The 21,270-nt window shown below is 40.4% G+C and overlaps 2 protein-coding genes across 2 annotated transcripts in view; one reads left to right on the plus strand and one right to left on the minus strand.

The window, feature by feature from the left end:
* nr5a2 (nuclear receptor subfamily 5, group A, member 2) overlaps positions 1-779 on the plus strand; it is a 61,583-nt gene extending 60,804 nt beyond the window's left edge. The window contains exon 7 of the mRNA XM_084547550.1: positions 510-779. Within this exon, the coding sequence (XP_084403676.1) occupies positions 510-757 (248 nt within the window). The 3' untranslated portion in view covers positions 758-779. The remainder of the gene's footprint in view (positions 1-509) is intronic.
* Positions 779-21,270, minus strand: part of LOC311491139 (adhesion G protein-coupled receptor D2) — a gene marked incomplete at its 5' end in the record, with an annotated part of 79,975 nt that continues 59,483 nt past the window's right edge. Inside the window, 2 exons of the mRNA XM_084549000.1 lie at positions 779-4,597; positions 20,516-20,598. Coding sequence (XP_084405126.1) covers positions 4,460-4,597; positions 20,516-20,598 — 221 coding nt within the window. The 3' untranslated portion in view covers positions 779-4,459. The remainder of the gene's footprint in view (positions 4,598-20,515; positions 20,599-21,270) is intronic.

A 21,270-nucleotide genomic window follows, 5' to 3' on the forward strand; every position in this document is an offset into this window, starting at 1 on the left:
TTTAAAATAACAACAATAACAACTGTTGACAAAAACGGTGGAAAAAGGATGGTGAAGGTGTTGGGTTAAGGAGCAGCTCTGGCCCTAATACAACTCTAACTCTGCCCTACATAATTTATTCACTCACTCCTGGGGAATTAATCTCTCCGGAGAGGCCTTTTCTGCCTTTACCTGAATCCCTCTACAGTGGAGTCCCAAGAGATGATTCAGAGGAAAAAGGGGAAAGAGGAGGGAGGAATATTTCATCATGTGGAGCAGTCTGAGTGAAAATGAGCCACAACCAAAGAACTCAACTTATAACACTGTCCTCGTGATAAGTGAGGAGCCTAATTACTCAGACCTTTATGTATCTGTATATAAACCATTGTAGATTGTTGAGGTTAAATACTGATTTGTCTCCAGATTGAGGATACTGTCACACTACAAAATCTCTCGTCCTCTGTTTCAACAGAAACTAAACCAAAAAAACGCCTGACCTCATCTAACCTTTCTCCTCTTTCCCTCTGTAGATGTGAAGAACCTGGAGAATTTCCACTTGGTAGAAAGCGTCCAGGAGCAGGTCAACGCGGCGCTGCTGGACTACGTCATGTGCAACTACCCGCAGCAAACGGACAAGTTCGGCCAGCTGCTCCTCCGGCTGCCCGAGATCCGCGCCATCAGCCTGCAGGCCGAAGAATACCTTTATTACAAACACCTAAATGGCGACGTGCCCTGCAACAACCTCCTCATCGAAATGCTTCACGCCAAGAGAGCCTAGGAGGGAGGGTTGACGGCCCTGTTGTCCCGTAGCGCAGCTGTGCGGACATTCTGAGAGTTTTGCTGCAGCCCAGAAACTCCAAATAATGCTTTCCCCGAACCGACTCTCCGCCTCACACTTGCAGTGAGGATCTAGAGGGTGGAGAGCAAAGTGTCAGCAACTCTTGTTTATACTGAGCTCATTTTGATGTTCAACTTGAAGTGCAGATTTGGACGAACGAACGCAAAGAGACTCACGATGTGCACAGACACACGGCATATGGATCCCTTTATTGTAAAGAGAAAAAAAAAAAGAGAAACAGTCAAAAAAAACAGTGCTGCTTCTTGTCAACCACACAGAAAGAACTGCTGAAAGGGAAAAAAAAGAAAAAGACTTGAAGCAAACTCTACATTTGACACTACATGATGATATGTAATCGTCTGCACGAGGAGGAGCGGGACTATTAAGACTGTCAGGGTGCGACATAAAGAACTGACAGCCCTCAAGTGTTTTAGCACTGGTAAATACAGTGAGAGGCTCTTTGTGCCGAGAAAAGGAATCTGAATAACACTGCCCATCTTTCAGAGCGAAGAGTTGTTGTGGTGGACGATCATCCTGCGTGTTCTCTCACTGTTGTTGGTACTGTATAGGCAAACGGACAAGTAGTCAAACAGGCAAGAGACTCTTACCTATCACCCTGTTTTTTGAACTCACACAAGATGTCTGCGATGGCAGCTTCACCCGACTGAAAAGGGAGATCCGGTGGTTAATAAAATAAAGGTCTAAAAAATAAAATTAAAAAAAAGAAAAAAAGAAAGGAACATTCTTAAATGAACAAAATGATCAACAGGCTTATAAGAAGATGTGTTTTTCTCTTGTAATGGAAGTCATTTGCTCCTCATGGTCTCGTTGTGGTTCCCCTTTCTTATTCCCACCTCCCCCAAATCATCTTAAACTATGTACCTCAGAAACACCAGTGTTAAATAAATCCAATTAATAATGTCAGCTTAAATAATTGTATTTATAGCCCTTGTTTTTTTTTTTCTTTCCTGCAAAAACACTCTTCCTTTTTATCATTTCTTTAAAACTGGAACAGAACAAAGCGTGACACCCTGAGACGGAGGAAGGATCAATCCTGCCTTTGTCGGAAAAGACCAAAGCCCGCTACAGAACAGAAGACGGAAATTAACAAATACCTTAATAATCAGTATTATAAGAGGAAAAAAAAAAAAAAATTGTGATGTCACAGTCATGTGAGTCTTGCCTTATTTCATTACCATGCTAGCTAACCGTGCAGATGTGAATGAAAATATGTACAAATATATATATAAAGTATTAATGTTGTAAAAAATTTAAAAAGGAATAATTCAACAGGTGTTTACATTCATGTGGTCATATGGGAGAGAACTGTGATGAAGCAGAAATTGCTAAGCAATGATTTCCTAAAAAATGAAATCGATGAAATGAAGAAAAAGATCCCTCTGGTTTGCTATTTTTCTTTTTTTTTTCTTTTTTTTTGGTGTGTGTACAGTGTTTTTGTTTTTTTTATTTGTTTCTAGCAGTACTTAAATTATGTCGTGAGACACTAAAATCAAAGAGGAATCACACTTAAAATATTAATTTCTGTGTCTGCTGGCATTCAAACTTTTTTTTTTTTTTGAGCATTGCTGTATAAGGTTTCCGTTTCAACGTTTTCTTTGTAAAACTTTTTTTTTTCTCCTTTTTTTATTTACAGTGCTTTGACCTTTTTGATGTACAGTATGTCGCTGGTTACGCTTAATGATGAAGATAATTTATTGCGTCGCTCGGTTCACATCTTTGTGTTACATGACGTGAGAGGTGTCCACGCCAGAATAAATTTGTTTACTGTAGCATGTTCTTGTTTTGTTTTCACCAGTAGTTCTGAGATGCAGGTCTGGAGCAAAAATAATGGACTTAAGAAAAAAAAAGAAAACAGAAAAAATATTTTTTTTTTAGTATTTTAAATGTTCATGCAAGTCTGTACATTGAAAAGAGTATTGTATTTAAGTGGGTAGGTGTGAAGGACGGTCGTGCCACATCAGTTTTTCTTACCGAATTTCAACCTACGTCATTGTTCTGTCCGGTTTGCTCTTATACCAAAGACTGCATCTTTCCCCTGTGAGCTGTGACTTCTAGTATTGTGTCCAAAATTAACAAAAACTGGCTTTTTCTTCTTAACATATGGCAGCCTAAATTATCCTCACGCTGAGTTTCTCCATGTGTAGAATAGTTGTTACTGTTTTTATCAAAATGTCCCAACACTTGCCTCCCACTTGCCTTTTTTTTGATTTTTTATTTTTTTTATCTTGTCCACGTTTTGTTAAATAAGTCATGGAAAAAGTCTTTCAATGGCATGTTTAATGTACAGAAAATTCTCTTAAACTCACCACTAATTCACCGTGTTAAGAAGCTGTTTCTGAGCGTCACCATCTGTTACCCTCATTAACCGTAGTCTCCAGATCAGACAATCTTATCTATCATCCACTTACTCAAATTCTGTGTTTAGGGTTCTGCAGCTGCCTTGGACTTCCTGCAACATGCAGGTGAACTCCACTCCTCAAGTACAGGCAGTTCAGTCACCAATGTGTCCATTGCAGAAGTCCTAATTTTATTATTTTTTTTACTGCAGAGCCTTTTCTGCAGTCCCGTTCCACCCGGATAAATTAATAAATGCTTGGAGATTGAGGGATTGTGAAATCCAGAAACTTAATTTTAGGCTACATAGTCACTGTCAGACTATCATGTAGGATAAATGCTCTGTCGAGGACTTAAACAATGACTACCTTTGTGCATTATGTGCTCTTGTACGCTGTCAACACATGGATACATCAAAATGCCATCTCCCTCCTGCTTGTCTATGACGTTTGCCACTCCTGCTGACATTCTGAATGCTCCCATCACTACCTGGTCCCGGGGAGAGTCTTGCTATGAGGCTCGTTGAATTTTTCCTCATATTTCAATAAATAATTATTATGCTTATAACACCAGACTCTGGCTTCGTCCACACACTTACACACTTCCAGGTCACTTGTTGCTTTTTGTCAGTTTTTTTTTTTTTTTTTTTTTGCATATCACGACTTGTGGGAATAAAAGATAAATTCAAACAGCAGAACGCTCAAATGTACTCATATGCACATAAAAGAGGAAACAAGGCTTCATACTTTTGTTTTCTGTGGCATTGTTGGCCTATATTTCATAAGTGAAAATCGAGTGGCAGAAAACCTGGGTGGAGAAGAGAGAGCTGGATCACATGAGATAAATGTCCCCGCTTGAATCAAACCAGGAAAATCACAGTTGCGCAATGTGTCTGAGACCATTGCGTTAATCAGTTCATGTGACGGACTCCAATTCTTCTGCGCCTTTTACTGGACAATGTAATGCCTTTTTTTAAAAAAAAAAAAAAAAAAAGTAATTGTACATCAAGAAAAGCTAAGAAATACAAATGAAAAAATGTAAAGAAAAACTTAAGTGTAGATTAAAAGGTAATCTGAGTTTACATTATTACCCCAAAATAAGTGTTAAAGGCAGAAATGGGTCCTAGTTGACTGAGACCCAGATGTACGGAATGTTCCTGTGCCTCTGTTATCGTCATGGGTGACATGGTAATGGTGAAATTGGAGAATTGAGAGGCGAAAACACATCACAGAGTCTGATAAAAAAAAAATTACAATGCAAAACCATAATCGTCGTCACACTGTGAGATTAGTCTACACAGACGAGTCCATAGCTTTGCTGAGGCGCAGGGCTGCGAGGGAAACAGGAAGCCGCAAACTCGAGCTCCATGGGAACGTGAAGACTACATCCAGGCGGCAAGGCATCCACTTCTGAAGGAGGAGGCTCCTGGATGGAAGAAAGGGGAACGGGTAAGTGGGAGAACGGGGGTGTCAAGTCACTTGAGGGAGGATTTATTTACACTGTTACATCACATGACGCCATAAAGGTTAAATCACACCACACAGTGCTTTGTTTTGTCCAGTTATGGCTTCCTCTTTAAAAAGAGAGAGCTGCATTTAAATGCTAACGTTATCATGTCCAATTTGCGATTCTGCAACACCTCATCTTACTTGATGTGACACTGACCTTAATTACTTAAAGACCCTCATGTCTACATATAATACTTCCAGTGTCCAACTAATTAAAACCTTTTTTACAGACATTTTAAATCTTAGTGAGGCACACTATTTCCAATAATCATATGTAATGTTTTTTTTTTAAATTAATCCAAACATGTAACATTTTGTTGAGTGAGTGATTTAACATGAATAAAATCTTAAGTTGAGATCCAGAAACCAAATACTGGAAACGTCAATTAAAATCAGAACTTAGTGACACATACTTCTGCTATTAAGAAGTGATTTTCATTGTAATTAATAAAGGTTTTTTTTTTTTTGTAGCAAGTACAGGTTTGTGCATTGGCTCTGCTAATACACCTTTTTCATTATTATCTATTAGCCAGCATTTTCTATTACACATAACACAACCTAAACTAAGCTGGCCTGTTGTTCAACTACAGTAATAGTCCTTTTTTATGATCCACTTTCCTTCATAGCCTTTCCCTTTCCTCTCTTTCTCAGGTAATCTCTGATGTGTAACGCACATATACATACCCTCTAAGCTAAACTAAAAGTTATTAAACTGTACAAAAAACTCAAAGTTTTCTACGTTATCTGAAATATCAGCAATGATAGCCAACAGGTTTCTGTAATAACCCCACTAAACTTTTTTTTACAATCTAATGATATGAAAGATCATTTAACTGCTGAGGCGGTGAGGATAATGTTAGCGGTGTTCACGTGCAGCATTAAGGATGCTGGTCACAGACGGGCAAGCGGCCAACTCGATCCCCGGCGCACAGCGTTGCAATCCTCACTTGGAGCTTGGCTTGCAGTGCCTGGCCTCCTGTCTGTAAATGTGTTAAACCTGCTTTCACTCGCCCTGAATTTGTATAAATAATGTATATACATTTATCCACAGACTCTAACAAGTGCAGCCTCAGGTGAAAATACTCAGAAATGCATGCTATGCGCATCCCTGAAGGTGGACATCAGCTCCAAACCAACCAGCTCAAAAGATAACCACACAGAGAGCAATAAGAAAAAAAAACCCACAAACGAATAACTTGCCAAAAGCAACATAAACACACATACACGCAGTTTTGCGCTCTCTCTCTCTCTCTCTCACACACACACACACACACACACACAGTGCTGTCAGTTTCTAAACAAGTTTTCTTTTCCGTCACACAAACAGCCCCAAGTTGTGTCTGCCAGTGTTATGTGAAGCTTTTAAACTCTGGAAACACATCACTCGTGTTTACTGAGATGCGCTTGTATGTTTCCCTGCATTGTCAAGCACAGTCAAAGAGAAGGAGACCGAGGGCACAAGAAAAAAAAAAAAAAGAAAGGTTTTGGAAGTGTTCCAAGATTGCAAGAAAACGTGCAACTGAATGCAGGAATATGAAAGTTTGATATTCCGTCCAGTTACACGCAGGGCCACGGGCTCAACAGGCCTGAGACGAGCATAAGCTCTCCAAATAAAATGGTGGCCACATGGTGGCAAAACTCGTCTTAGCACATAGGAAGACAGATGTATTTACTCTCTTCATTTTGCAAAGCAGCAAAATAATCACTGCAGGATACGGCACCTGTGTATACTGGTTCAGTCATTATAGGTCATTAAGATGAATGGCTGATGGTGTTTTTCTCCAGGTTCGAATCCAGGCCAACTCCTTGTGTGGAGTTTGCATGTTCTCCCTGTGCCTGCTTGGGATCTCTCCGGGTTCTCCGGCTTCCTCCCACCGCCCAAAGACATGCTCGTTCGGTTAATTGGTGATTCTAAATTGGACGTAGGAGTGCATGTGAGTGTAAATGGTTGTCTGTCTCTCTGTGTTAGCCCTGCGATAGACTGGCGACCTGTCCAGGGTGTACCCCGCCTCTCACCCGATGACAGCTGGGATAAGGTCCAGCGCCCCCGCGACCCTTCACAGGACAAGCGGTTACAGAAAATGAATGAATGACATTCATACAAATTAATTTCATATTTGTTGCATATAAACACTTCAAACTAACTTTGTTTTCCTGAAGCTTTGCAACAGATCCCTGCAAGTGTTCATTTGTGCACGACCGCAAATTACTGCAAATTACTGCAAATTACTGCAAATTACCACCAGTACTCCATGACTGGTAGTAATACTAGATACAAGAGAAGCTCAATGTATTTGATTTTAACAACCATCAGACAAAAAACAACAACAACAAAAAAACAAATCAGCCTCATTTGCCATGTGATATGATGCCATATGAATTTGGCAAATCCAACCAAGTGAGCACACTTGGAGCAGTAGGCAGCCATGCAAGGTGATCTGGGAGCAGACTGGGGGGGTTAGGTGCTTGCTTCTCCTCACCTCAGCCATGGACATCACAGTCCCAAAGCTGCTTATCTAGCCACTAGTCCACAGCTATCACTGGAATTTTATACGTATTTATACTAATATAATAAGATAGTCGATACATGTTAATGGGTAGTTTAAAGATTATCTGGAAAAAAACATTTATTCATTCGTTTCAACAACAGAAAACAGGTGAAAGTCCACAAGTGAAGAACAAAGAGGCTAAAAAGAAGCAGCGCAACTCTTCAGAGAGGCAATTATACCACGTTCTAATCACTTACAGCAAACCGCGACTGGGGGACCCATTGTTTGGCGGCCTGATGGACAAACTTTAAAAATGTAAAGATCAAATTAATAGGCAAGCATTGTTAATGGGCACACTCACAATTATTATGCAAAAGCCTCACTGTGGCATGCAAAACAAATACACTAAGGTTTGGAGATGGAATGGTTCGAAGGCCGCTGCCGTTTCATTTCAAAGCATGCATTATACATCATTGTGCATAAAGAGGAAGCCTACAGCATTATGATGTTTTTTCCACGATGATTATCCTTTATTAGTCATTAAAAAGAGATCGAGAGAAAGAAAAAAAAATACAACTTTTAAGCACCTGAACCTCGCTGCCAGCATTCCATTAATTGCCTGCACAATGGGGAGAGCCTTTGGAGATTTTTCAATTTCAAAAAATGAGGAGCATGCATTCAGTCGTGCTCATGTTATACCGGCACTTAAATCCTACAGAGTTCACATAAAAAAGGACTCAAGGTTGCATCCGATTGAAAGCCTCCAACTACAGCCACTTTAGAAATCCATTTAGCAAGCGGGAGGTTAGAACATCTAATTCAAACAGAGTCGCCCTGTTAAAACGGTTGCACCAATGTCTTTTAAAAACACACACACTTTTTCTCCTGTGTTTGCTTGGCTCCATTGTAAGAAAGATGAACCTGGCACACAGAGGGATTTCAAGACACAAAGAATTAATCTTGCCAGACCTCAGCCAAGTGGCAAAGGTGAATGCTGGTGAATGACTGCATGTGGAATCTTGACCTTTGCTTCAACATTATCAAAAAGAAAGCTCTATGGGAGCGACAAAAAGAGGTATGTGGCGTCTGTAATAACATGACAACCTGAATATCACGGCGCGGTTCACACAATCCGGGGTGAATAGATCGGGGAAAAATCCAGACGACTGATTATATTTTTGGTGTGACCTCCAAGCATTTTCTGGAAGCCGAGACAATAATAATAATAATAAAGAAACGTTCATTCAATTAAACCACAGTAATAAGGCAAAGAGAATGTTTCAGTTGCTGGCATGCTTTTGCAGTGCGTGTGCTCGAGTTACTTCATGCCACTGTAATTCATAATAATTAATTAAACATTTAATACTACTGCTAACATATTTTACTTTTAACAGGTGATAAAGACCTACAAGACAAGATTATCAGGATATGTGTCAATTTTCAGCTCGTTTTGAGCTTTTAGATTCTTTTCAGGCTCATATTAATTACACTGTTGCTGTTTACTATGACATTTTCTCACTATTACATTTTTAGGACACACTCTGTTGGGACCTTTAGCTCTTCTACCTCTTGTGGCCTTGTCCTGGTTGCTATATAAACATACTATAATAGGAAATAGTTTGTTACTTGTCGCTTTGCAAACGAAGGGTTACTTTGCACATATTACTTTTTCTTTACCGTTTTGTTACGCTACCGATTCAGTTTAACATAAAATAATCCACTTTGCTCTTAAAATAATACTTTGAGGTCAGTGTGCTCAATAGTCATACATCGATCAGAAATAACTGCATGACCACCTTCCTAATATTGTGTAGGTCTCCCTTGTGCCTCCAAAAGAGAGAGACTCATCAGAGAATGGACATGGTCCTTCTGAGGGTGTCCTGTGGTGTCTGGCAATAGGATGCTGTTAGAGGGGGCCTTTGGGTCCTATGGGTTGAGGGGAGGGGCCTCTGTGGATCATCGCACAGATACTTGATCAGTTTGGGATCTAGGGAATTTGGAGGCCAGGTCAACACCTTGTGCCGTTCTCCATGTTTTTTTAGTTGTTCCTAATCCATTCTTGTGTGTTTGCCTGTGTCATTGCTATGGGGTGGGGGTGCCTGGCTTGGTCTAGGTGAGTGCTACATGTCTAAGTAACATCCACATGAATGCCAGGTCCAAAAGTTTCCCAGCAGAACATTGCATTGTCACAAGATGGTTAATGTTATTTACATCTCCTGTCAGTGGTTTTAATGTTGTGTCTGATCGGTGTATATCCAGTATATCCATATTTAATTTGACGGGCATTAAGTAAAATGTCGAGGCAACAGCATGAACTTGCACATGGTGGCCTTAGATCTCATCACATAAAACCACGAACGTTTTTAATCTCAGAGCATCAACGACAGCCTTGAGCTGTGACCTCCAGCTTGAGAGCTGAGCAGCCGCACAGAACAGAACCATTACCTTTCGCAAATGCACACACGAACTGTATTCGTATGTAAGGCTCAGTCTCCCTACAGAACTAAATTCAATTGAGTGTAAACACAGATATATATTTAAAGGTTCCTTCTTTGTGAACAAGTCAAGAGTGATTTGGGCAGCATTACCTTCCTTTCTTTTTTTTTTTTGTTTTCACAGCCAAATGCTACACAACAAAACATTAGCATCATAAATAACATAGTATTTATCCGTGAGTATACAGCACTCCATATCTTTGACAAAAACAAATGTTTCAGCTTCAATTTAGTGTGAGTGTCAGTGTGTATCTCCTCTAACATGCATGTGTGAGTCCACAGATGGATGCGGTGTTTGTCTCACGTGTCTCTAGACATACTGTACATCTGCAGGTCTGTTGGTGAGATCAATATCAAAACCCTTAAGAGGCCCAAATCAAGAAGAGAGAAACTTTTCTTTCATCTTCCCTGTCCTCCATGCCTCTTTTCTTGGCTTCTCTGTTTCAGAGCACCACAGACAATTGCTGGCAGGCCTTCAGATGCAACAGCTGCTCTCAGATTGTCACCATGATGGGAAACTGATTATTTAGTCTGCCGTACCTCTCTTGAGACAGCAACAGTTTCTGTAAGCTACTGAAGACTCTTAAGAGGTTCGGTCTTTTGCCAGAGGCAGCAGTAGGACTGTAATGTGGCTCCTATAAATGAACATCACAGACTTGAACATAGCTATAAAAAAAATGAGAAAAGGGGCCCCAGGGAAGATCCTTGGGGAATATCCTCTCAGCATCTGTTAGGTGCAGGCTGTGTTTTAGAAATGCCAGGAGTCAAGAGTAGTGCAGTTCATGAGTTCTATGTTTGTCAACCTGTATCCATTCCCCTAAATCAAGATTTTTTCCCATCCCAAGTATTAAATTGTTATTTATGTAAGCATGTTTTATGATTGGTGTGCCAACAAGAAGATGTTTTTGGTGTAAAGGATTGTGTCTCATTACTATGTCTGGTTTTGGACAATGAGGCAGCTGCAACCCTCACTAGCAAGCCTAGGCCTGAACAGCAGCAGAATCCAGTGGTGGTGAGTTGATTTTCCCTTAATAGGATTGTCCCATTACTTTTTAACATCAACTAACTAAACAGACATCATTTTGTCTGTTTCACGTCTTATTCAGTACTCATACTCAGACAAGGTCTCACAGTGAATGGGACAAAGATAAGTAATTAGCTGATACTCGTCAAGAAGATAATTTTCAACCGGTTGTCACATGAAACAACTCCAGTCAGATCCACTCAGGTAAGATACAGTATGACAACATTATAATAAAATATGAAAGACATCCTCATGGGTGTGTGAATGGCTTAAATTATGTTTCAGTCTTTCATTGTTGCTTAAATTGTTACTTTCAGTGTGGGCGCCTTTTACTGCTGTCTAGCAAGAAGCTGCCACCTAGCAGGGAAATCTTCAGTCTCCACTATGGTTGAGTAATATACAACCTCCTTATGTCAAGAAGTCACTTTAAATCTTTAAAATCGCTTTAAGCTACATCAGCCTTCTAAAGTCAGGGGGATAGTGTCAGCACAGTGCATCTGTCATCCATGAACACCCTATTACTACCAGCTATAAAAATAAGAGGGGAAGTTAAAGAGAGAGACAAACAAAATTGGCTGGATTAGACTGCAAAGGTGCCCTTGGGCAAAGCACGGGCGCGTATGCATGATTGTAAAAGCAGAAAAGTAAAACAGTCCTGAGATAAATGTTAAAAATGCCTTTTTTTTCCTGAAGTATCTTCCCACATTATTACATTTTGTTATTTGTGAAAATATACAGATATAGGCAACAAAGAATGAATTCTGTGTCCCATCAAGGTTCAAGAACCAAAAATAACAATTTAGGAATTTGCAAAGACAACGACCTGAGAGAAAAACAGTTGTCGCAGCGTTTTGCTGCACAGAGCTCCAAAGATCAGCACGAGATTGACAGCAAATGGGAGGTCTTCTTTTGGAGTTCATGTTAACAGGCATTTGACAAGTGTTCTCTCTGGGAGAGTATCTGAGCCTAGCGGTGCGTATCAAGCTCAGAATCTAATGTGAGGTGAGTGTTGTAAGGTGAGGTAAGGCTGTGTGAAGCCGGTCGGATCAATACTGGCTCTGCCACAGATGTACTAGACTGGGGCGGTAGACAGCAGAGAGACAACACGTTCCTGTCAGACTTGCACTCATCATTCATGTACACTCACACCACACAGTTATTCCTAACCAATATGATGGACAGTGGAGCTTTCCATGTAATAAATGACACTAATTCTTTACCTCAGCTAACTGAATTCAATATTGGCAAAATAATTACTTTTGTGTCAACACCTAAATGCTATTATTTGGCATATTATCTGTCACTTATATTTCCATTTGACTCAAAACAATAAATACTAGCACGTAAAAGACGCTGTGAAGTGTCTGCTTTATTTTATCAAGCGGTTACCCTTTTCTGACCAGCATTTTCAACTTTTTTTTTGTGGAGAGGAAAGACACACCCAGCGCAGTCAAATAAGGAACAGACAGTCTTAACTGATAAAAATGTCAGTAGGAATTTGTAAAAACTTATAAATAATGGATGCACCAAGTAGGCAGGGGAGCATCTTCAATGAACCCAGAATGCAGAGCACACTTTCTCATCTCCAAACCGAGGAGCCATCTTAATGACTGCGCCCGGAGACCTGGGGGTCTCCACTAGCCCCCCCCGCAATCTCCAACCCATTTTCCCCAACCCACCCACTGGACCCCACCTCCCCCTCGACAAGCCCATCCATGCTCCCAACCACAACGTATCATGCAGAGGGGAACATGAGCTCTTAAATTAAACATTGACAGGAGCGGCCGCTGCCTGTTTTAGGCAAATCAGCAGAAAATGAAACAAACAGGGCGCCTAAGGAAGATCCATATGTGTGCAATTGAGACATTTTTAGGAGGTGAGGGGGGGAGCGTCTCTTAAGTCTGGCAGAGAGAGAGAAGTCTTTGCAGAAAACCCAAATAATGTCACAAGAGTGTGGATTTTTTTTGCATGTGTGCATGGTAGATAGAAAAAGGTTGTTTAATTTTGACATGTTGGAAGAAGGAAAGAAAGAGAAAAATTAAGGAGACATCAAAATGCAGCTTGGGGTTGAGTGTCTCCAACAAGAAGGATCTATCCCTGGACAAGTATTTCATTCAAAATAATGATACTGCGCTCCATAACATCCTGCATCGTAAGGACTTAGGGGAGCGATGACAGTGGACGAGGTAGGAACCACTATATCCCTCTCCTGACCCGCATTTAGACATAAACAGGAAATTGCCTTTAGGAAGGAAGTCATATTTTTTACAGCTGTGCCCTGTGATGAGAGGACAGCGCTGTGTGAGAGCAGCATTTCCAATACGCGCATGAGATTTACTTTATATATCCGACGTCTGCAACGGGCCCATCAGTATCACACACAACCTGAAAAAGAATGACAAGTAAGACAGAGTGGGGCCAGTATTTCTGTTTTGAATGAATACTGTGATCATTGTCTTTTCCTGTCACTATTAAAAAGGCCCTTTCCTGCTGTAGCCACAGATGAACCTTTGTCTCTTTGTGTTTGTTCTTGGATGGAGATCAAGGCACCAGGTCCAGACTTAGGGCTTGTGATCTGTCAGGGTACAGGGATTTATACGGCACTTGCATCCTATGATACTCATCACATCGGCAAGTCGCAGCCATAAATCAGACTGGCCTCACGGATTTACATACACACACTGGACATGAGGCAACAGATGCTGCGGTGGAAGCTATGGTATTTTGTATTTGTTAAAAGATTATATTACAGTTATTCTAGATGAGATTCATAGCCTCTTTATTAGAGCTGTGATATTTCACTAATCAGTGAAATGTCCTAGACATGTACGTGCAGGAACATGCAAACGTTTAAGCAAACAGACAAAAGAGCTTGATCGATTTCTGTCTGCAAAAAGACTGATTAAAACCGCGTTGAGGGTTGGAGGTTGAGGATGGCAGGGAGGCAGTGCAGAGTCCTACAGGAAGCGATTTAATGTCCAAAAAGACGTGCACTTGTTTTTGCTCCGTCTCTTTCCTGTTGTGTTCTGATAGGGACTTCCTTTCCCCAGTGGGGGTGGATACAGTGTCATCCGTCCATCCATCCATCCCATCCCAACCAACCCACACCCACCCACGGCTCACGGAAATGTCCCAGCCAAACAATTACTTAAAACTCTTTGCACATCAATGCAAATAATCACAAAGTGGGTGCGTGGTACTTAATACTGAAAGTAAAAGGTCAGAGGCGAGAGAGAGCGTGAGGAAGAAGACGCATTCGTAGCTTTTAATTCTTGGCGGTGTCTGTGCGAGCATTTCAGCAATAACCTGCGTGCGTACTGTGTACGGGCCTGGGGAGCCAGAGGGCTTAACCCCAGCCGTGGTAACACCAGGATGATCTCTTCCTGTCTGCCCCAGTATCTCTATGACCAACTCCCTTCCTTCCCGCAAAAACACACACACACAGATACAAGCACAGTCACACAAATGCAAACACACTCAAGTGTTACCATGCTTATGAACATCTCTTCTTAAAGACATTCTACCTCGATTCCTAACCCTTGCTCAAACCCGAAGCTTGAATCCTTTCTTCCCGGGATTGCATGAAGGGCAATAAAATTCCCTGGATGGATGCTTCAACTATCCCACTTCCATTGTGAGGTATTTCTTAATTTCTTTAAAAACCAATCAAATACTGGCGTTTCATTTCTGCAGTTAAATTAATGGCTTCTCTGGCCTTACAAAAAGTGAACAGGTTCAATGTTGTTTTGGATAAGAGTGCTTAAAAATAATTGCCATCCAAACAGCCTTGATGGTGAAAGGATCAAATCACATGACCTTACATTAAGAGCACTCTCTTAAATCATTAGGGCAACCAGTTACCCAAATTAAGATATAATTATACACAGAGTTAACTAAATTTACTAAATAAATTGTCTTCAGAACATTTCCTGGGGCTATAAACTAAATGCAAAAGTCAGATTTTGTTTTTTAATGTAAGGCCCCACATTCTGTTTGCACATTAATTCATGAGGTTATACATTGGACTAGTAAATAATTATTAGGTTATATGGTTTTCTATTGCTGCTGTCCTAATCAGCTTCTTTGACTTTGGCCTCAGACAATGCAGATTACAACACAGATGTATCGGTTCGATTACATGTAGATTTTAGCAAAGCATAACTGCATAGTGTTTAGACCTGACCTTACTGTTTGCATAATGTGTGTGTGCGTCCAGTTCTTTGTGGTGTTTCCAACTATGACCAAAGCAACTCATGTCTCAGTGCTTATCAGCTCTTCTGTGTTGACTGATTTAATGCTAATCACACACACGCATGTACACCCACACACATACAATGACCCACTCACCAACCTCTTCTCTTACTCATTCACCCCATCTACCAACATGCTTGCACGGTGTTAGTCACTCATGCACACCCATAGAGGGACATGTGCACACAGATCGGAGGAAATTCGCTCAGTGCTGCCTGTGTCTGTGGAGGATGTGAGGTGTAGTGATGGCACATTAACGACGGGACCCATGACAGCAGTACGCATCGGCCTCACTGAACAAAGCAAGCGGCCAGTTTTTAATTCAATGAGGATTGTTTAAGTGAAACAATGGGTCTTGGCCCCAGTGAGGGTAAGGGAAGGGTGAGAAAGGTGAGTTTGTCAGTGGTGGCTGGCTGGTGTTTTTGTGTTTTAGGCTAGGGATGATCCCGTGGGTTCGACGGGGTCGTTGGTCAGACATATCGCTGTGGTGCAGCAGCATCCGCTGTTTTTCAGGTAACTAACAAATATGCTGACAATGACTGGGCTAAAAGGGAAATGCAGCCAGACATGCCCACTATGGAACCATAAAGACTATTTAGACACAATATGAGTCATATACTGTGTGGTTATATTTTGGGATACTATATTTTTTTTAAGGGGGTAACTCTTTTTCAGAACATCCTGCTATTAAATGTAAGCAGGAGCCCTTTTGAGCGCTGGGTTTGAATGGATTCTGGTGTTTATAAAAATGCATTTAAACAACTAAGTCCTCATGCCATTTGACCACTTTGAAATAAGCTATTAATACACGCACCTGCCAAAACATTAGGTACAGTGGTGAAAAAGAGCGTATTCTTATATAACAGTCCTCCAATAAATACCCTTCATGACAGTTATAATGTTGTTATTTCAACTGGATGGTCATTCTGGAGGATTTCATTTGGGGTGCTGTTAAAATGTATTGATTTAAACATAAAAAGTGTTTCTGTTATCTAACCCAGCCCACTAACTAAGATGGCGCTGTCAAAAGAATGGGAACACGTGTCGTTTGCACAGTACTGCAAACCAAAATACTCTCTCAGTTATTTTTAACAAATGCTGAATACCATAAAGTTCGTGAAGCTAAGATTTAGTGGAGGACTGTTATAGTATTAGAATGCATTTGTTTTCACTGGTGTACCTAATGAACTGGCAAAGGAGCATATTGCGTATTTCCAAATGCAGTCACGGTTTCATTACTTTGTCTGCAGATTAGACACAACAACAAGAATACCTCTTTAACACATTGTTTGTAATGTAATATTTCTCTTTCCCTTGCACTCACAGTATGAACTAAAGAGAGGGAATAACTGTGGCCTGTGTGCACTTTTTCACTCCAGGTTTTGCATTCCTCACAGTCCATTTGGTCTATGCTAATGGAGTCTACTCATGCAGAGCAGCAGGTCTTAATGAAAAAACCTTTGGCTAGTGATCAGTGTTATTGATCAGCCTGAGCCCCAGCTTTAAGCAGGGCTAATTGATCAATCACCACAGGTTGCTTCGGATTAATGGAACATGACTGGTGACCCCCCAAGGCATGCCCACCTCTCATGGAGCGCGTGTTTGTGTGTGATGTGCAAACATTCAGCGTGCATATGGCTATGTGTGATTGGTATCAAATAAAGAGGAAGCAGTGGAAGGAGAATTAGAAAACAAAGATTATGTTCCATTAAAACGACATAAAACAATACTACCAAAACACAGTCTGGGCATCCCGAGGTAAATTATATATTTAGCAATAATTGTATAATAAAATAAGCAAATGCAACCCCTGCAAATGTTAATAAATAGTTGCTTATTACTCAAACTTACAACTATAAAATGAGGGGAGGGGCCTCTGTAGATCAGACTTGCTTCAGTGCATGCCACAGATACTTGATCAGTTTGGGATCTAGGGAATTTGGAGGCCAGGTCAACACCTTGTGCTGTTCTTCATGTTTTTTTTTGAGTTGTTCCTAAACTGTTTTGTGTGTGTACCTGCGTCAGACTGCATCCTGCAGGGGATGGCTGCTGCCATCAAGGAGTGTCATTGCTATGGGGTGGGGGTGCCTGTTCTAGTCTAAGTGGGTGGTACATGTCTAAGTAACATCCACATGACTGCCAGGTCCAAAAGTTTCCCAGCAGAACACTGAATTGTCACAAGATGGTCAGTGTTATTTACTTCTCCTATGAGTGGTTTTAATGTTGTGGCCGATTGGTGTATATCCAACAGTTACTAACTTGATACAATAAAGAATATTATAAGACTAATCATCTCTTCAGTCTGTCTTAAATAGCTGCTACCACCCACTACATCCAAAAAAATAAATAAATAAAAAAATCAGGATAGTTGGCTTTCTAGGGCTTTTGACTCTAGATTGCTGCTGCTCTAGAGAATTTTCCTTACAGACAAAAATATAAAAAGTATTTAATAATTTCTTTTGACGTACAAATGTATTCAATGTACAGCGGCAAAATCATCATATTATTTTAACCCCAGTGTACATTTTACGTGTCTCGCTAGTCCTAAAGCTGACAGATCTGACACCGGCAGCTCCCCTGCCAGGAAGGACTAAAAACCAGGCCAAAACAGGAAGCACCAACACACACACACGCACAAGTTCAAAACCCTCCCTTCATATGACTGACGGGCTGATTGGCCAGTGGCGTATCAACGGAGGATTTTTGTTTGAACGTGTGTGTGTGTGTGTGTGTGTGTGTGTGTAAGGGTGGACTAGAGGTTCCAGCTGGCCTGTCATGGGACTCCCAATCGCGTGTGAATGGTACTCAGAGGGAGCTGTGGCTAACGGGTCCAACGCTGAAACACTCAACAGGCTGAAAGGGTCGGCTGGGGTGAGCTCAGCTGGGCAAAACCAGGAATACTGTTTTTTTCTTTTTCTGTGTAAAAGACCTGCACGAACTCATGGATTCTTTTAAAATTAGGTGTCCAGTGAGTAAAGCAGAAAGTGCACAGTATAGTATTATTAGTATAATGGTTTAAAAAATGTAGTAGACACTTCCTGATTGAAAAAATATTAGAAGATAAATGAGAGCATACTGTCTTCTATCTTCCGTATAGCAAAGGTCTTTTACTATAGTTATTTTTAACTTCTATCATTAAGGAAGTGTATTCTCCAAAGTTCATGAATGAAACATATTACATTTATATTCTGCTGCCTTCTTCATACCAGACACAATTGTTTCCCAACGCTGTAGCAAGTTCAAATGCATTACCTATACACAGGACAAGACGGCAGTTTGAAAACTTCATAGCAGCTTATCTCTGATTGCGTTTGGACAGCATAACCTGTCAAAGCAAACCTCCAGCGGGAACTACCAGCCAGTGCTGAGCCTCTAGACTCTTTCAACCCGACAACACACACACCATCCCCGCCTCCCATCGTTTGGTTAACCTTGACCAACTAACCAGCCGCACATAAACAGCTCACACCCTCCTGTCCTGACTCGCACATTCTGCGGAATGAGACCGCGCTTCCACCCAATAACCTCTGGTGTGAACTTAATTGTGTATACTCAGGTATTGGGTTTCGGACCATGCCTGGGTCCCATAGCACTCAAAGAGAAACAGACGCTGTGAACTTGACAATGAGTGAGAGAGCGGCAGAGTGAAAGAGAGAGGGAGAGAGAAAGAGAGAGAGGAGAGAGACAAGGACCACCCAACGGCTGCGAATAAAAACAAAGCTGGGTGGAGAGGAAAGTCAGCTTCGATCAGTTTGGAAGTAGGACAGTTGAAAGTTGTTGTGCGGTAGCAGTTCGCCAAGTTAAAGTAGAAGAAAAAGAGACGGCTGGGTGCTGAAGGAGTCTGTTTTAAGCAGTATTTACCTCAAACGGAATATACCAAATCTGCCAGTTTGTTTAGATATAGAACAACAAAACAATCTTGTTATAGATTAAAATAAACTTGTAATCAGCCTGTCTTAACAATAGCAGTTATTAAGGGTTTCTGTTTAATTTTAGACTATAACTTTGACCTATTAAATGGACACGGCTGCTTTAACAATAAACAAGATACATATATTTATAATAAACAGAATATGGTATGCACATTGTGAAAACCACAGGACCGGAGGCTTTGACAATGTCCTGCTTTGAATCGAATGCAAAAGTGTCTGAAGGATAAGCAAAGAATAACCATTCATGTACCCTTGAGCAAGGTATTCAACCTCTTACTGCATCAATGTAAAGCACAGAGCAGTTGTAAACAGGCAAAGGTAAATGTACAAACAACATTTTTTATTTTTCCCCCCAAGGAAAATGTACTCACATATTTAACAAAGAGGTTATTTTATAAACATCCTGGAGTATGAATTTTATTCACTGTCAAAATGCCGCAACTCTGAATGTAATTCTTCAGCAATTCAGGATATACAAAACAACTTTAGTTTATAATGAGGCAAACCGAGGAGACAGAGGATACAGTATGTAGCAATAATGTGTGACGTGGTTCTAGTGCTGGCCACCAGGGGGACGGGGATGTGCAGCGAGCCTGATCTGTGTGTGTTGGAGGATTTCAATTTATTCCAGTGGAGAGGCAGTCAGTCAAGCGATGGAGAGCAGAGGGTGTGTGTGTGTGAAGGAAAGAGTTTTCGTCTCTGTACGCACTGTAACTTGACTTATTTTGCAAAAGCGCTTCATTTTAATTAATTAGAGAAATTCCTAAACCAGTTTTGTATAATAATTTAAACAGTATTTATTTATATTGAGAATAGAAAATAATCTGAAATGTGTGTTTAGAGTGACTAAAATAACTTATACTGTATATCGTAAACTAAAGTTAACTTTAAAGAGTGAAAAAAAATGTGATCAAACTTTAGTTTAGCTAAATTCCATATTTTTATATATACATTTATTTTTAGGAGTGGATTATATTGCATAGCATTGCAAGTGTATGACCACACTTATATTGAAGCCTAAAATATATATTTTTACTGACATAAAGTCAATCATTTTTTTTCTTTTATTCAGAATGACATTAATATCAAGTAGGGTCCAGATTGTTTTTTGTTTTGTTGTCCAAGGACATTAAAGTTGAAATAAAATAGTGGTCACTGCATTAAAGTGACTAAGGTGAGCAGTTTTATGTGTGTGAGATACAGCTCATTTAACACGTAGCTCCAAAAGTAGTAATAGGACATTTGATTAGGACATGTGTCTTGACCGCTGTATGTTCTTTAAATGTAATTCTTTAATAACGAATATGTCACTTCAGGCTTTGGACACAAACAATACTTGTAAGAAGTTGTAAAAATACTGAAAAATCAACAAAGTTGTCCTTTAAACATGCTATAAGTTAAAATTAATTAAAATTATTTCAATCAAACTGAATTATAGTGAGAGAACTGATAGACTTGCTTGAGTGTGCTAACCCAGTACAGTAATTGCTAAACCCCTGACGTCTGTTTTAATCTCAGGGTCAAAGATCAAATTCCGCTGCTGACCCGCTGAACTTCCCGGCTATCCAAACCTTAACGTCCCAGAGAGAATGATTCGCTTTGCTGTGCGTAATAAGATGTGTGTGTGTATAAAAAGTCAGTTACCTCTCTATCCAAATGAGTGCCGTTGGAAGTTTGGCTCATGGGATTTTCTGGTCGCTGTGGAACACAAGGAATGGACAGCTGACCTGAAGACACACAAACACGGACAGAGTTAGGTCGATCAAGCAGGGTTCAGGTCAACTGAAAACTGATTTACAGTATTGTCCCTGAAAAAACACATTTCTATTTCATATGAACATATATATGCAACGATACAGAGACGGGCTAGTTTTAACAGTTTAACTACTGTACACTGTTACATGCTATGCAATCACTATTTACTCTTCCAAAATTATATTCAGGAAAAAATCTTGAAAAATAAGATTTAATTAAGGCCATTAACACTTCAAAAAGTAAACATAAACATGCAGACACGATCTCTGTGTAGGTACTGGTTACACCACACACCCAAACTACTGAAATAACAAAATTGAGGTCTTTTAATGTTTAAATATGTGAAACCAGAGTCAAGTCAAATAGAAGAAAAATTATCCAAGGATTTCTTGCCTGTGTGTGACCTGTAGGATGCACCGAACTCAACCAATTACAGGGGGAAACAAGACAGAATTATAAAGGATGGCCCAAAGGTGGAGGATTATAAATTGGAGCCAATTACAGCAGAAAACGGAAAAAGACAAGCATGGCTAATGATGCCACATTCATCAACTTCTGACACTCATTTTACATTTCAGGCACTTCGCTAATGCTCTCATTTGGACTGTCTTAGAAGGAGGAGAGTGATGAGAGGGTACGGTGAG

Source organism: Chelon labrosus (genome assembly GCF_963514085.1).
Source record: "Chelon labrosus genome assembly, chromosome: 7".
In the NCBI taxonomy this organism is placed as follows: Eukaryota; Metazoa; Chordata; class Actinopteri; order Mugiliformes; family Mugilidae; genus Chelon; species Chelon labrosus.